Source organism: Columba livia, chromosome 14 (genome assembly GCF_036013475.1).
Source record: "Columba livia isolate bColLiv1 breed racing homer chromosome 14, bColLiv1.pat.W.v2, whole genome shotgun sequence".
NCBI classification, from domain to species: domain Eukaryota; kingdom Metazoa; phylum Chordata; class Aves; order Columbiformes; family Columbidae; genus Columba; species Columba livia.
Window position 1 is genome coordinate 18,955,777 of NC_088615.1, and position 13,957 is coordinate 18,969,733.

General features: G+C 45.1%; 1 protein-coding gene across 5 annotated transcripts in view; it reads right to left on the reverse strand.

Annotated features, from left to right (window-relative positions):
- The window catches only part of CTNNA1 (catenin alpha 1), a 113,211-nt gene that overhangs the window by 7,232 nt on the left and 92,022 nt on the right, over window positions 1–13,957 (reverse strand). For all 5 annotated transcript variants that reach the window (XM_065030369.1, XM_065030371.1, XM_065030367.1 and 2 more), the window contains 6 exons: window positions 13,281–13,437; window positions 7,516–7,716; window positions 6,294–6,445; window positions 3,836–3,946; window positions 2,313–2,494; window positions 1,444–1,549 (listed from right to left, as the gene is read on the reverse strand). In XM_065030369.1, the coding sequence (XP_064886441.1) occupies window positions 1,444–1,549; window positions 2,313–2,494; window positions 3,836–3,946; window positions 6,294–6,445; window positions 7,516–7,716; window positions 13,281–13,437 (909 nt within the window). The remainder of the gene's footprint in view (window positions 1–1,443; window positions 1,550–2,312; window positions 2,495–3,835; window positions 3,947–6,293; window positions 6,446–7,515; window positions 7,717–13,280; window positions 13,438–13,957) is intronic.

Sequence of the window (13,957 nt, forward strand, 5' to 3'; positions counted from 1 at the left end):
AGTGTGAGTGGAGCATGGAGTCAGGGAACATAAAGCTCTATTCTTGTCAAAATGACTAACTGTACAGTCCTGCTCATATTTATCTTTAAACACGTGCTTAATCTTTTACATTTTAAGACCCTTACTTCCACTAAAAGGAACCGTTTAGTTTTCTTCTATATTTGGAAATGGCTCGGTGCAGAAAACCACGGACCAAGTTTGCATAAAACATGTGAACTGAAGGAAAAAAAAGCATTGTAAACCTTCAGCCCAAGATCCCCTGAGATCTCCAAGACAAACTGCTCCTTGCTTCATTGACCTGCAGCAGAGGCGCACCTGAGTCCCGCAGAAATACGGCTGTCAAACTGCTACAGCAAGGACACTCCTTTTCAACAACACTCTTCCACTTTATTTCCCCATCGAACATTTCTCACTGCATTATTAACACATTAGGCCGATGACAACATCCTCTGGATGCAACATTTAAAGAGAGATCGCATTACAAAGATTTACCTCCAGAGTGACAGGTTTTATTTAAAACCTCACATTATGAATTTAAATTCGGAGAAGGACTGAAAAGCATGTGACAGCTGTACAAAATCAAGTTTAGCCCATGATCTCAGACTTAACCTACCTGCATTTCAGGGTCTCTCTTGACGGCAGAATATTATTACTAATGCTGATGTTTCTCTGCAATTTGGGTGTGGACTGAGACCAAAGGCGCTTTTGCTTGGCCCAGCCCAGTTTCTCAAGTGGCTCAGGACAGGCAGATGTGTTGCACACAACCCCGAGCTGGCCATACTCATTCAATCCTATAGAATTCTTTTCAAACGCCCTTGTACATATATCACAACACCACTCACAACAGCCTGGGACAGCACAGCAAATACCTGAGTCACTACATGCCTTCCTCAAAAGTCTCCATCAGCTCTGACCAGACACACAAAAAATACTAGAGATTTTTGACACCCTATGAAGCATTTGAAAATTGTTAATATTAAAAAGCTGCTTCTAAATGAATATTAAAGGTTGTGCAATAGGTCATGTGCAATAGTTGTGGTGTTGGCTATGCAGTCTCGTCGTTGCTTTGGGAAGTACTGGCCATATTCTGAGCATGACAGAAGCGACACAAATTCAGTTTCAGTCCTGTTCAGTTAGAGAAACTGGCCTAGATACTATGTGACATGCAGCAGTGGTGGCACATCGCAACTTTAAAATGGTAGGTGCTTGATTTAAGGCAAGGAGCTGCTCGTGTCAGCGCTGGACAGGCTTGGCTGCCCACGCTGCTTCGGGTGGCAGCAGGGCAGAGAGGCCAAACAGGCCAAACCTTCCAGCAGCAAACGTGGAAAATCAGTTTAAAAGCCCCAAAACCTGAAAACTAACCACATTTTCATGTCTGCAGTACTAACAGATCTCCTATTGTTCATTTGTGCTGGAGGCTTATGGAAATGACTTGTGACTTACGTGGTCAGCAATGGTCCGTCCCAGCTTGTCCATCCTCGACCCAGCCTCCGCAATCTTCTTGGCTGCGCTAATCACATCTGACGTGTTTTTCAGCGGACCTTTACCTCTGCAAAACAGAGCAGAGTCGACCTTCTAGCACCAGAAAACCAGAAGGGTGAACTATACTTTGCTTCACTTCTCCTGTTCCACAGAGTACTGAAGTGATTCCTTGCCCAAACTGCATGAGGTGGCACAGAAATGGGTGTAACCATCACAGCACCTTCATTTTCAAGAGCTTCCCCCTTCCAACCCCTCCCCATATTTACATTATAGCTAGGAATAAAAACATCTTACATTTTACTGTTTTAAGCAACATAATAATGATAAGAGATAACATTTTAGAAGACAGATTTGCAATTTTCATGGAATGCAACATCAAATTTAAAAAATAGCGTTATATAAAATCTGGCAAATGAATTTCAAAAGGCATCAACCCCCCTCTTTTTCTTCTGCAAATAACTGTACTAGGAACTATTTCTGCAGTATAGCAGTATCAAGAAGCCCATAGAATTTAATGTGGTAAGGAACTGAGCATGTGTATATATATATATATATATATCTATACTCCTTGGGACAAAAATCACCCTTAGGAAGGAAAGAAAGACAGGCAATGACTGCTGCGCATCTATAGCTCAATTTAAACAGTTATTACCACCCAGTCACTGCATAGTAATGCATCTCCCGAGTTAAGATACAGATTTAATAGGGCAACATTTAAAGGGTATTATAAGAAGCCAGGCTCTAAGAGTACTTGCAAAATCTTCCACTGCAAGATCAGCATCCCAGCCCGTTCTGAGAAGGTGCTGTGCGCACACGTTAAAAAGACTCACCTGGTGAAGTCTGTCATTTCCATCATAATCATACACATTTGTTTGGCCAGAACAATTATATCGTTACCGCTGTCATCCCATTTGGATACTTCAGCATCCAATTTACTCTTTTCTTCCTGGAAGCTCGCGACTTGCTCGGCAATCTTTGCTTTTTGTTCTTGCGGGAGCTGGGCCATGATAGCCTGGAAGACAGAGTTTGCTCACCTTGCCTTACGGCACCACGTGTAGAAGGCTTTGGAGAACATTTCACTAATAACCAATTTAAGTCACATAGACGGGGGATAAAACTTCCGTAGCAGTACTCTACCTTGAGGCTTTACAGAACCATTTCCCTCCATTTTGAACCATCAAACTGTTAGACGCCAAACAAGTTTGCCAGATATTACCATCCACCAAAGAAAAACTGCATGAAGAGGAGGGACTTGCCTTTTCTACAAGATTTAAGGGTTTTAAAAGGAAGCGCCACTTGGGTGTCTTTCAGCGTTGCAAGAAATGCGACAAGTCTCTCTCCTGCAAAGCTAGATGTACTGTTTTGAAACGTGTGCTGAGAAAGAGTAAGTGCAAATAAAGAGCATGTGCTTACTCCTGAATAAAATCTATTAGGCCAGGTTTACAGCCTGTATGAGACTCCGTGCCCTTGCCTTCATAAATACCAGGAGCATTCGCGCCTCCAGGAGCAAGTGAAAAGGAGCTTTCAGTACAAAAAAGCCTCTGGCAGCAGCTGTGCGAAAAGCTAAATTAGAAACCTCTGCATTTAAATAAAAGGGGGGAGATGGATACGGGAATAGAGTGCTCGTATGAGGAAGAAGAGCATAAAATATACTCTCAGTTAGTGTAATTCCAAAGGCCATGTGGCAGGAGTTTGATAAATAAGGCCTAACTCTGTCTTGCCTGGTTTCAGCCCAGAAGAGCCTTCACAAAAAATCTTCCATGGCGCCTTCCCAAGACTGTAAATTATTATCGATCCAGAACGGGACATGTCAAATAAAAACAATAGGTAAGGCCTGTTTCTCCTTCAATGTACTGACTTTACGTTTTCACCTATTAATGATTATATATCGCCTATCCGTGCCTTCATTTTTAACAGCCATAGGAAATGCGGTTAGTTTACACCATTTCATTTTCAAGCTCCTCTCAACATTGTCCCGATGAAACGCTCGGTGGCCAAACACACACCAACACGTGTGAGAAGACGTTTGGTAACAATTCCTTAGGATTTGCCTGTTGAAAATAGCGTTAGTGCAATGGAATGATCCGCTCTGTACCTCCCCGCAGACGCTCACCTAACTGCATGTAAATGCCTGTGTCTGCCATGTCTAAGAGTTCACTGGTATTAAAAGGATTTTGGTTTTTCAGAAGATCCAAAATGAAACACAAGACGTTTCCCACATCCACCAGATAACACTTGCTGCGTACCCACTGTCTTCACCACCACCCCCAGACCATTTAACCTGGATTCTCAAAGCAAGTCGAACTGTCTCTTGAAGGAGGGTCACGGTTTTATAACTTTATTTCCTCCTTACCCTCGCGCTCTGTCCAGCAATGAGCTGATCATCTTCAGTCTGGATACTCGTTCTGCTCCGGACGTCAAAATCCTCGGTCTCAAAGTCAGAATCATCCAACTCTTCAGGAGTCTGAGGGAAGAGTAATTCAATACGATCAAACAATAGATTTCATAGCTCTAAACATCAACAAGAATATTACTTTTCAAGCAGACAGAATGGAAATAAGTGAATGTAAAAATTATTCACTGTTTTCAACAAAAAGGTAAATATAGGGGCTGTACCCAGCTTGTGAACACAGGTGATCATACGTGCTTGAGTTAAACACCACAGGGATCCCCGGAATTACACACCAGTAACTAACCACCTGAGATCTGCAGGACACTAATGCGCCCAGGACGAGAAACACGGAAAACAAGCTTTTGCAAAACAAACGGCACATTTGCAACTTGGTTAAACGCAAAAGCTTCGCTTGAGATTCCGAAGCGAAAATTACACGCAGCTTTAAGGCTCGGTTCAAAACCACGGATGTCTTTAGCACAATTATGAATCAAAGCAGTGACTAAAGTAACGACAGATAGAGTATATCGAAATTTATTCCTATCCCCCAGGAAACACTGACAATTTTTAGCTAGTAAGGGCCAGCTTTCTGCTGTAGGCTAAACACATCTGACCCAGTTCCTGCTTGCCGACGATTTATTTTTGCTACTGCCAGTCTATAGCTGGCAAACTTTTCATAAAGCTTATCAAGTTTAAACAGTGTGTTTGTCAAAACACTGTGTCTTTGCCTAGAGTGGCATTCATGACAGCGCTGCAGAGCTCAATCAACAAAGAACTTCCCCGCTAAACGCAATAAATGGTGTTTAACAGGTACGATGCAAACAAAGCCCTTGTTCTTCAGATTTCTTTCCTGTGATATGAATTTTACGAGCTTGCTTTCCAATACAGACATCGTGTGATACAGTTAAAATGAAGACAGATAAGCACGATAGTTGCAATAAGCAAAGGTGAGTATGCTGATCATCAAGACCTCGGGTATTTCAGCTGCCATTTCCTCTCCGTGCCTTGAAGGACAGAGGCATCCCCAAAATCAGAGACATCCACAAATCAGCATAAGGACACAGACTAATCAGGAGCTCAGTGCAGCAATATTTTAAAAATTCAAAAATAAACCAAACCAGTTCTGCTGCATCTTTAGAAACAAGTTATGACTCTCCAGCCCCATTCCATGCCCATGCATCCCAAAGCCCTCTGGACCACAAACACTTGAAGTTTCTGACAGGTCACGGCGGTGTCACCAGCGCGCTGCGTTAGGTCCTGGCAGGTGCACTGAAGCCATGGCACAAGGGGACACGTCGGCATTCCTGGCATCGCCAGCTCGGCTAATTAAGGCCGACGTGGAACTGGCAGCCGTGCTTTCATATCCTGAATAACAAGGGCTTCACTGAGGGGGAATCAAATTAGTTTGTCTGCATAGCACTGTATCTTCATCTAACATTGGCTGGCTATAAATCCTGAGCCTAAGTTTGAAAAAAATTATATGGAGAGCACATATGTGGCTGTCAGCTTTTCTTCTGATTTTCCATCTGATTATTTGCTTTAAGCAGGAAACATGGAAGATACTATTGCAACGGTTACTATAATCATATATTCTAGGGCTGTATGTCCTCAACTTACTTATCACCAAAACGCATCTGCCATGGTTACCATTCTGAAAGAATACGACAGTTTCTCCGCGAGGCACTGAGGTTTGAGTCAGAGTGGTATAGGAGGAAAAAAGAAGGAATAAACCCCCTACATGAGTCTGCACTGTGTGTGGCTCCTGCCCGTTTTAACCATGCCCACGGGTCAGCTCAACCAGAACTTCCTTTTGTGCACCCCTTGGATCCCCAACCCCCGAAACGAGGACTCGGAGTCACGTTCCCCGCACCCGAGTCACACAACAGGGCAGAGACAAAGCCTCTGGGAGCTGCTCCCTGTTCACCAGGTGAGCCAATTAACAAATTACACGCTCCGGGAACTACACACTGAGCTCATCTAAACCTGTTTTTGACTAACTAGCATTCATTCTCAAAATTTACTTAATCAAGAGCCATCAGGGTTTATTTCCAAGCTCTCAAACCATCAAAAAGCATCTGTAGTCATGAATCCACTTGCTGTTGTTAAATCAAAGGTCACTGATTTTAGCATATTAACAAGCAAGGCATTAACACAATATTACAAAAGAGGCGTGAAGGGTATTTAGCTTCACAACTCCGGCTATCATTGATGCTCAGATCTGTTTAATGAATTTGAATCAAAACGTACTTCTGAAGTACTCCACGGAGTGATTAGCAGTTTTCAAGACTCAGAATGTTAATATGAGCTAAATGAACATCTTACGCTGTCTGCTCTCGACACAGCTGATGCGTGTCAGTTCACCAGGGGTGGGGGGAAGCGAGTGGAACAGCAGAAAGCTGTTTAAGTAAGTCGTGCTCACCCGGATCATCAGCACGGCTTTCCTGATGTCTCGGATGCCATCGTACACCAGTCGTGACGCGTCGATAAACTCGTTTTCATCCATGGGCTGAGCAGGGTCTGAACTCAGCGCTTCCACAGCAGCTTCGACTTGCTCAGTAAACCGCGGCATGACTGAATTATAACACAAAACAGCAGTCAGTCCCCAGCCCAGGGCCATTTTCTGCATGTGTTTCCTGTTGTTAACCGTAACTGGAAACTCTGCAGTGGTTCCACTTAAATTCATAACATTTGTTACAGAAGGACACAAATAATGTAGCTGAGTCTTCTGTGCACTTCAGTTTCTCTTACTCTACTGCTCTTTGGTTTTTTCCCTTTAGACAGCGCAAAGCTTATCACACCCTTCTAGTGGACGAGGAGGAAACACCCGCGGAAGCAGTCAGAAATTACAGGATAAAATATTAAGCATTTGTTTAATATTTCCTGTAGATGTACATAACTTTTTGGGGAAAAAGGCCAATATCACCACCACAAAGTTCAGGTTTGAAAGGCACGGAAGAGGGCAGGTCGTGCTGCCGTACTGCAGTGACTCACTGCACCACACAGCCACTCACAGGCTGCTCCTTCCCTCAGTGTCGCCCTCGATTCTTCATCAAAGTTGTAATTAAAGCAAAAGCAACAACTAATAGATGTCACAGCACTTGCTGAAGTGAGCAGAATCATTCCTTACCCTATATGGATGTCACTAGCTAAGTCACAGGAAAACACCCTTATATATAATTGTGAGTATGACCTACAATGTTTCTTTAACAGTTACAAGGATATTTTACAAAATTTACCCTAAATTATTACCCCAACATTTATTCCACTGGGCCAACGCAGCAGAAATCTTCCTTCTGGACCCTGAAGGCTGACAGGTCTGGTCCAATACTACAAGATGACCAGCAGAACGTTCCAGCCCTGACTCATGGTTTGGGACCCATTCCTGGAGTTTTGTCTTCTACAGCTCAGCCCATGGCAGCAAACACAGCCAGGAGAGCCGGGGCACTGCCCAGCTTTCTGACCGTCAACACGGCAAAGCTACATTGTTCATTTCGCAACAGCTCTGCAAATAACTCCCACTAATTCTCATTACAGAATGTAAATGGAGTCTGTAATAGATTTCACAGGTACATCAGTATCTGGCTGCCTGCACGTTTACAAGCAAGATGAATTCAGGGATCTTGGGAGTAACCGGCTCTTACCTGTGTTGGACAGTAACTTTGTCGCTTCCAGCACCTTCTCGGTGTAGACTCCCGGTTCGTAGTTATCCATTTCGGAAGTGACGACGTGAATGACTCGAGCAGCACGGCCCCGAATCGCACCAGCTGTGCGGTCTAAGCCATCCACATCTTTTTCTTGGAGAGCAATGACACATTTGTTTACATCTTCTAAAATATGATTCTCTGGTGGTAAAAGAAGGAGGATTTAGATGGTAATATCTTCTTTTCTGTTGCAGTCATCAGTATTGCTGTTTCTCAGTCTGGGATCTGCTCTATAAACCTTCAGCGAGATGCTTTACAGCATTAATTTTTAAGCTTGCTATGAGCAGCAAACAGCCGACCTTCCCAACCAGGTGTCAAAAAACCACCTGCGTGCGTTCACCTGCTGCCATCCACACCTCTTGCCCTGGTTGTGCTCAGTTTTACCAACAGAACAGCTGAGTTCAGCCGAATTCTCCCCCAGCGTGCCTCCTTCCATATTCCTCCCCTGGACTGCCAAACCCCTTATTGCGAACACTTGCAAACCACTCCCCTGTCATTCCGCGCATGTGGGGTGACGAGACGCCCTCCCCTGACCCACCCAAAGTTTTAATAGACTGGGGCACCTGCGGCACGTTCCTACCTTCCCTACACAGTGCTTTCCTACAACCACATATTAAAGAATATTAAACTGGTAGTCCTCCATTCAAATTTAAGACACGTAAGATATGCGGTGATTTATGCAGAAAGCGTTCCAGCAGCCGAGTACTCATTGCCTTTTAAGAAAAAAAATGAAGCCAAGAACTTTGTAATTTCCTTCTAGAATATACATTTTAATTTTTATACAGAGATATCTGCCCCCACTGATCAAGTCCAAGAGACTCATCATGAGTAAAACCCCTTGAGGGATGGCTGAAGATGCCTAAAGAGGTTGGCATCCTCATTTGGGGAATCCTACACAAAAGCTCTTCCAAACAGCGTTAGAGACTTTTTAAATGTATCAGCAGCAACGCCTTGACGCTGCCCTCCAACATCAGCATTTGGGCTGCTTGGTAAGGAACCAACTTGGAAACATTTCTGCTCTGTCACTTAAAATAGTTTCCAGCGTTACTTACCATTGACTTAATCACGCTACGCTGCCAATCCGTGCCACTGAAGTGGCTTTTATTCCCCGCGCAGGTAGTAAAAGAGCCATTTTGCAAGAGTTTGTAGAGATGAGAAGCCCATAGAGTTGACTGATGGCGGATTTGTATAAACTGGCTGAAAGGATTGCTGCTGGAAGAGCTACGCTTCATTTACATAAAATTAACAGAGCCAGGTGCAATACTGCGAGACTTTCTGTAAGCAGCCTGAACAAAAACTACACTTGTGAAATCCCTCTGAAGCGACTCGGGCTGAACGAGTTCAGCTGAGGGCGGAGAAGAGCAGGTTCATTAGTGATGTGACAAGTCAGCGAGCAGGCAGCCAAGGTACGAGAGCTGCAGCGAGGAGCACACGGGGGTTTGGTGTTTAAAGGAAGAGACAGACCGCCCTGCCACAGCAAAAAGAAAAAGCCTCGGCGTCGGGCCAAAACACAGACAGCTTATTGCTTGGATTCCTTCACGAATAAATTAAGCCGCAGACCATTTAAAAGCCTCTTCGGATTATATGAACTTTAATAAAAGGCATCGACAAAATGAGGATGAATATTTAAATACCCGCTGATCATTTAATGCCTTTTGCAGATGCCAAGTTCCCAGAAAGACGTTTCTATGGAAAGCTGATCCCTGATGGGGCCGCGGGGAAGTGCGGGGCTGTCAGTGCATCCGCTCAGGTTATACTCTCCGGTCGGACGATAACAAATCGGATTTGACACTGTTCTGTGTGCTCGGATATACACACACCGCTACCTGTCCTACAGGCATACGGACCGCAAGTGTCTGGCACAAAATGCCATCTGCTGAGGCCGGGGTGGCAGAGCCCCAGAAACGCTGACGCACGGGTTCAGCGCCGGGGACGTGATCACAGCGTCCCGGTGCCGCGCTGGAGACAAACCTCCCAGAACACAGAATGTAACGCAGGAAACGGCAAAGGGGTCTTGTCCTTTCTCTCCTTTCTCTATGCTGTGGTTTGGCATCAAGGTGAGAGGAAAGACAACATTTTTTTTAAAAGAAAAAGATTTTTAGAGCAAACAAGGCAAGTGTGAAAAGCTAACAGAATTGAAAGTATCCCACAACTGTCAACCCTCAGTCCTCCCCAGCAAACACCTCCCACCTCCACCCACCTCGCCACTAAAGGGATTAAGAAATCCTTTTCCGAACATCCCAAGGAGCCTGTGAGGGGGCCTGGGGGCTCCAAGAGATCAAAAGAGCAACAGAGATGAAGCCGCAGATGTATCAATGTAACGCTGCTTCCCTGCTGTGTCCCCTGCGGAAGGTCTCAGAACCATTTCCAGGCTGGACCCTCTCTCGACAAGGACACTGGGGGACCAGGACAGGCAGCTGTGTCAGTGGACGTGGTGATGGGACCCACGCCTGAGTGTCCATACACTCGTAAATACCGTATTCATCTTACAACCAGGAGGATAATCAGCGGGCTCAGGCAATGTTCATCTGGATGCTCTTAGGACAAAACCGCTCTCTGTGATGGGCAGTCTCTTGCATAAACCTCTGTCAGCAGCAGAGGAAGAGAAGGCAGCAAATGGAATGATTTTTTTAGAGGGTTTCAAAGGAGATCCAGATAATTTCAGAACATTGGATTTGACAATTACACAGAGATAGCAGGCACACAAACACAGCCCGTGTACTCGGGGAAGGCACTGACAAGAGGGATGAGAATTACAGAAGGTAGAGAAGAGCTTTGAAATGTGGAATAATGAACCAGGCAAAGACCCTGCAAGTCAAGGAGGAGATGACTGACTAAGCGTGCAACACAACTCTCCGCGTTTGCAAGCAGCAGGAAGAAAGCCAGGAGGGAAAAAGAATCTCTTTGCCATCTACTACAACCAGGGGCATCAAGTGAATCAAAGAGGCGACACTGCAAAAACGAGGAGGTTCTTCACACGGAGCACAGCTGGGTTGTGAATTCTGCACAGGATGATGGAGATGCCAGCAGTTTACAATGGTCGGAAGAGCAGCTAACACAAGCTTAAATGAGACAAATCTGTCAAGGACTGTTCAGCAGACGGTACCTCTGATGCTGGAGCTTCTGCGCTGCAGATCACTCCTGGCTGGGAGCGGACAGAAAGATATTTACGGGACTCCTCACTGTTAATTGCCCGTGCACCGACAATCAGCCACCACCAGACCGCTGTCCCAACTTGACAGGGACTTTTCATACCGTGTCCTTCAAAGAACACTGGAACCAGCAACATTTTCTGCAACACTGGGCATTTAACTATCCTTATTCTTGTATGTATGTATTATCTAAACCCAACATCTATTTCATCAGGCCTTTACTTGTGCTTAATTATTGCAATTCTGTGGCATAAGCTGAACAACAAAGCCTACGCTTTCTGCTGGACAGCACGGCACACTGTAAAAATGTGGCATTTTATATATGTATACACATGTACGTACAAACACACACACAGGCCCACAAGAACACTTCTTAATCTGCTTACATCCCAGTTCGCAGCTGACACAAACCCTACCATGCAAAAACACCCTAATAAACCTGAACAGAATCTGGTATAAACCATACCCGTCCCAATTTTATCCAATACATGCTTAGACTTTCAGCAGAGAGTTGGAGTTGTGGCATATATATGAAAAGCATCCAAGCCCTTTGGCTCTGCAGAGGACTCAGCAGTGGCCAGCAGAGCTGCGAAGATGCTGCAGGGAGTGGAGCATCTCCCGTGTGAGGAAAGGCTGAGGGAGCTGGGGCTCTGGAGCTGGACAAGAGGAGACTGAGGGGGGACTCATTCCTGGGGATCAATATGGAAAGGGGGAGTGTCAGGAGGATGGAGCCAGGCTCTTCTGGTGACAACCAGTGACAGGACAAGGGGCAATGGGTGCAAACTGGAACACAGGAGGTTCCACTGAAAGATGAGAAGAAACTTGTTCCTGGTGAGGGTGGCAGAGCCTGGCCCAGGCTGCCCAGGGGGTTGTGGAGTCTCCTTCTGTGCAGACATTCCAACCCGCCTGGACACCTTCCTGTGTAACCTCATCTGGGTGTTCCTGCTCCATGGGGGGATTGCACTGGATGAGCTTTCCAGGGCCCTTCCAACCCCTGACGTTTTGGGATTCTGTGTCCCCTCCAAAGCAGAGCACCCATGTCTTCCAATGACCGTGATGATGGAGATCACCTGTCCCAGTGGCTTGAGCCCTTTCGGGCCACATCTGCCAGTGAAATGCAGCTCTGGACAGACGGTGTTTGCACAGACTCGCAGCTCGTTCTCTTGCAAATGTTCTGTACGCTTGTGGGCAAACTCCAAGCAGAGCCATGAACTTCAGCACACGATTCTCTCTAAATATATTTCCCCAGAAATAGGCTCCTCGCAGCTGTGCAATTTCAATCACTGCTGCAGCGCTGAGCACGCAGACACATACAAAGAACTGGGACGCTCAACTGCCTAATAAGTTTATGCTAACTCATTGCAAAGGAAATCTGTATTCAGAACCCAGGGGACCATGATACAACATGTATGATATTATAATACAGGTGACTCATTGTGGAAACACTACTTGTTTTTTTTGTTGTTGGGTTTTTTTGTGTGTGTGTGTGTTTGTTTTGTTTTGTTTGCTTGGTCTTTTCTTTCTTTCTTTTTTAAAATTTAGTATTAGTCTTTTTATTCAGGCCTGCAAGTTTTAATCTACATTGCTAGCTGTGTTCACCTGGTATATTTCTGATGCCACACATTCTCCTGTGAAATCTCTCTTTACAACCAGGGTTTTTAGGTCTCCTGAGATGCCCAAGCCTGTTTGCACCAGGAAAATCAGACCCCCAGTTGGCAGCGGTCCCCCGTGAATGCTCTATTGCAGACACAATTCACGTGGCCGTGTCCCCATGTCCTCCAGCTAGAGCGAAACTAGACGATGTGGAAATAAAAATGCCGCCCTTACTCCTAGGTCACAGCAGCTAATAGTGGGTCTTTATCAATGATGCTGATATAACAGATTATCTTGGCAAGCACTTCATCAAATGGAATCATTAATCTATTATAATTAGTCTTTTTCAAAAGCTTAAAAACTTCACTAAAGAGGACATGTTAAGAAACATTTTCTATAGGAACAATTTTATTTTACTTAACTTGTATGACCATGGTTTGCTATTCATTTTTGTTTCCATAAGAAGCGCCTAAGGTGAACTGAGAGCTGGTCTTTTTTGCTAGTTTGTGACTCGAACATAGCCATATTTCTTTCCCCAGTGTTACCGGTGAGGTTTGTCTGCAGAATCTGGATGGTAATTCATCAGTAGTTCAGCTAAGCAATTCCAAATCCTGAGACATAAAGTGTCTTTCGCTGTGTTTAAGCTGATCTGTCTACTGCCATGTAAATATATACATTTATGCACGCACACGCTCTAAGTGCAATGACAGGTTTCTAGAGTACCTGCTGAAGTAAACTCTCGCTGTTTTCACACTATAAAAATACCTCTTCTCCTCATGCCAAGATCTTCTCCTCTATTTTCGCACCTTGCCTGACAGAAGCCGACGCTTGCCAGGTGAAGCGCAGCAACACCCTCCCTTCCCAAAGCCCGAGGAGCCTCCAGAACACGTGCAGAAACCACTCGTTTCCAGGGCTAAGCTCAGTTTGGGTGGCTCTTTCTGCGATGGGAGCCCTGGTTACCTGACACAGCCAGGAAGTCGTCGATGGACGTGATGTCGTCCACGGCGTCCGTCAGCACGCGCACCTGCTTCTCCCACTGCTCCTTGAACAGATCCATGTTCTCCTGCGCCAGCTTGCTCTGGGGCTTGGCAGCCAGCGCCAGCGCCGCGTTGATCACCTGCAAAACACCTCTGGCTTTTTACAACGTGCCCTTCACGAACCAATTCATTTCCATGTGTTTATCCAATGAGCTCAACAGCAAACAAAGCAACTTTAATAACTTTTAAGGAACTCGGTGTTTAAACACAAGAGTGTTTATTCTGTTGCCCTCACATCCAACTCATTCCCTCTTCCACATTTATTACGGTTGCTTATTACAGGTAAGAACACTTGGTGAGTATTCACACGAGCCAGCTTCACCTTTCGTTAACAGCTCACGTTAAAAGGTGTTGCTTTCTGTTGGTAAATATTTCAGACAGGCCGACATTTAGTACACTGGAGGCTGCGTTTCCTGAGCTACTCACCAGAACCTGAGAAACAAAGGCCAAAAAAGGACTGAGCTTACACCGTCTGAAGCAGAAACAACACGCAAATACAAAATGAGAGATTATTTTTGGATTTACCGTCTTTTCCTTAAAGCTTTCCTCTGTACCTTGTCAGTAACGGTTGCAATACATTAAGAATTCTGTTATGGCTAC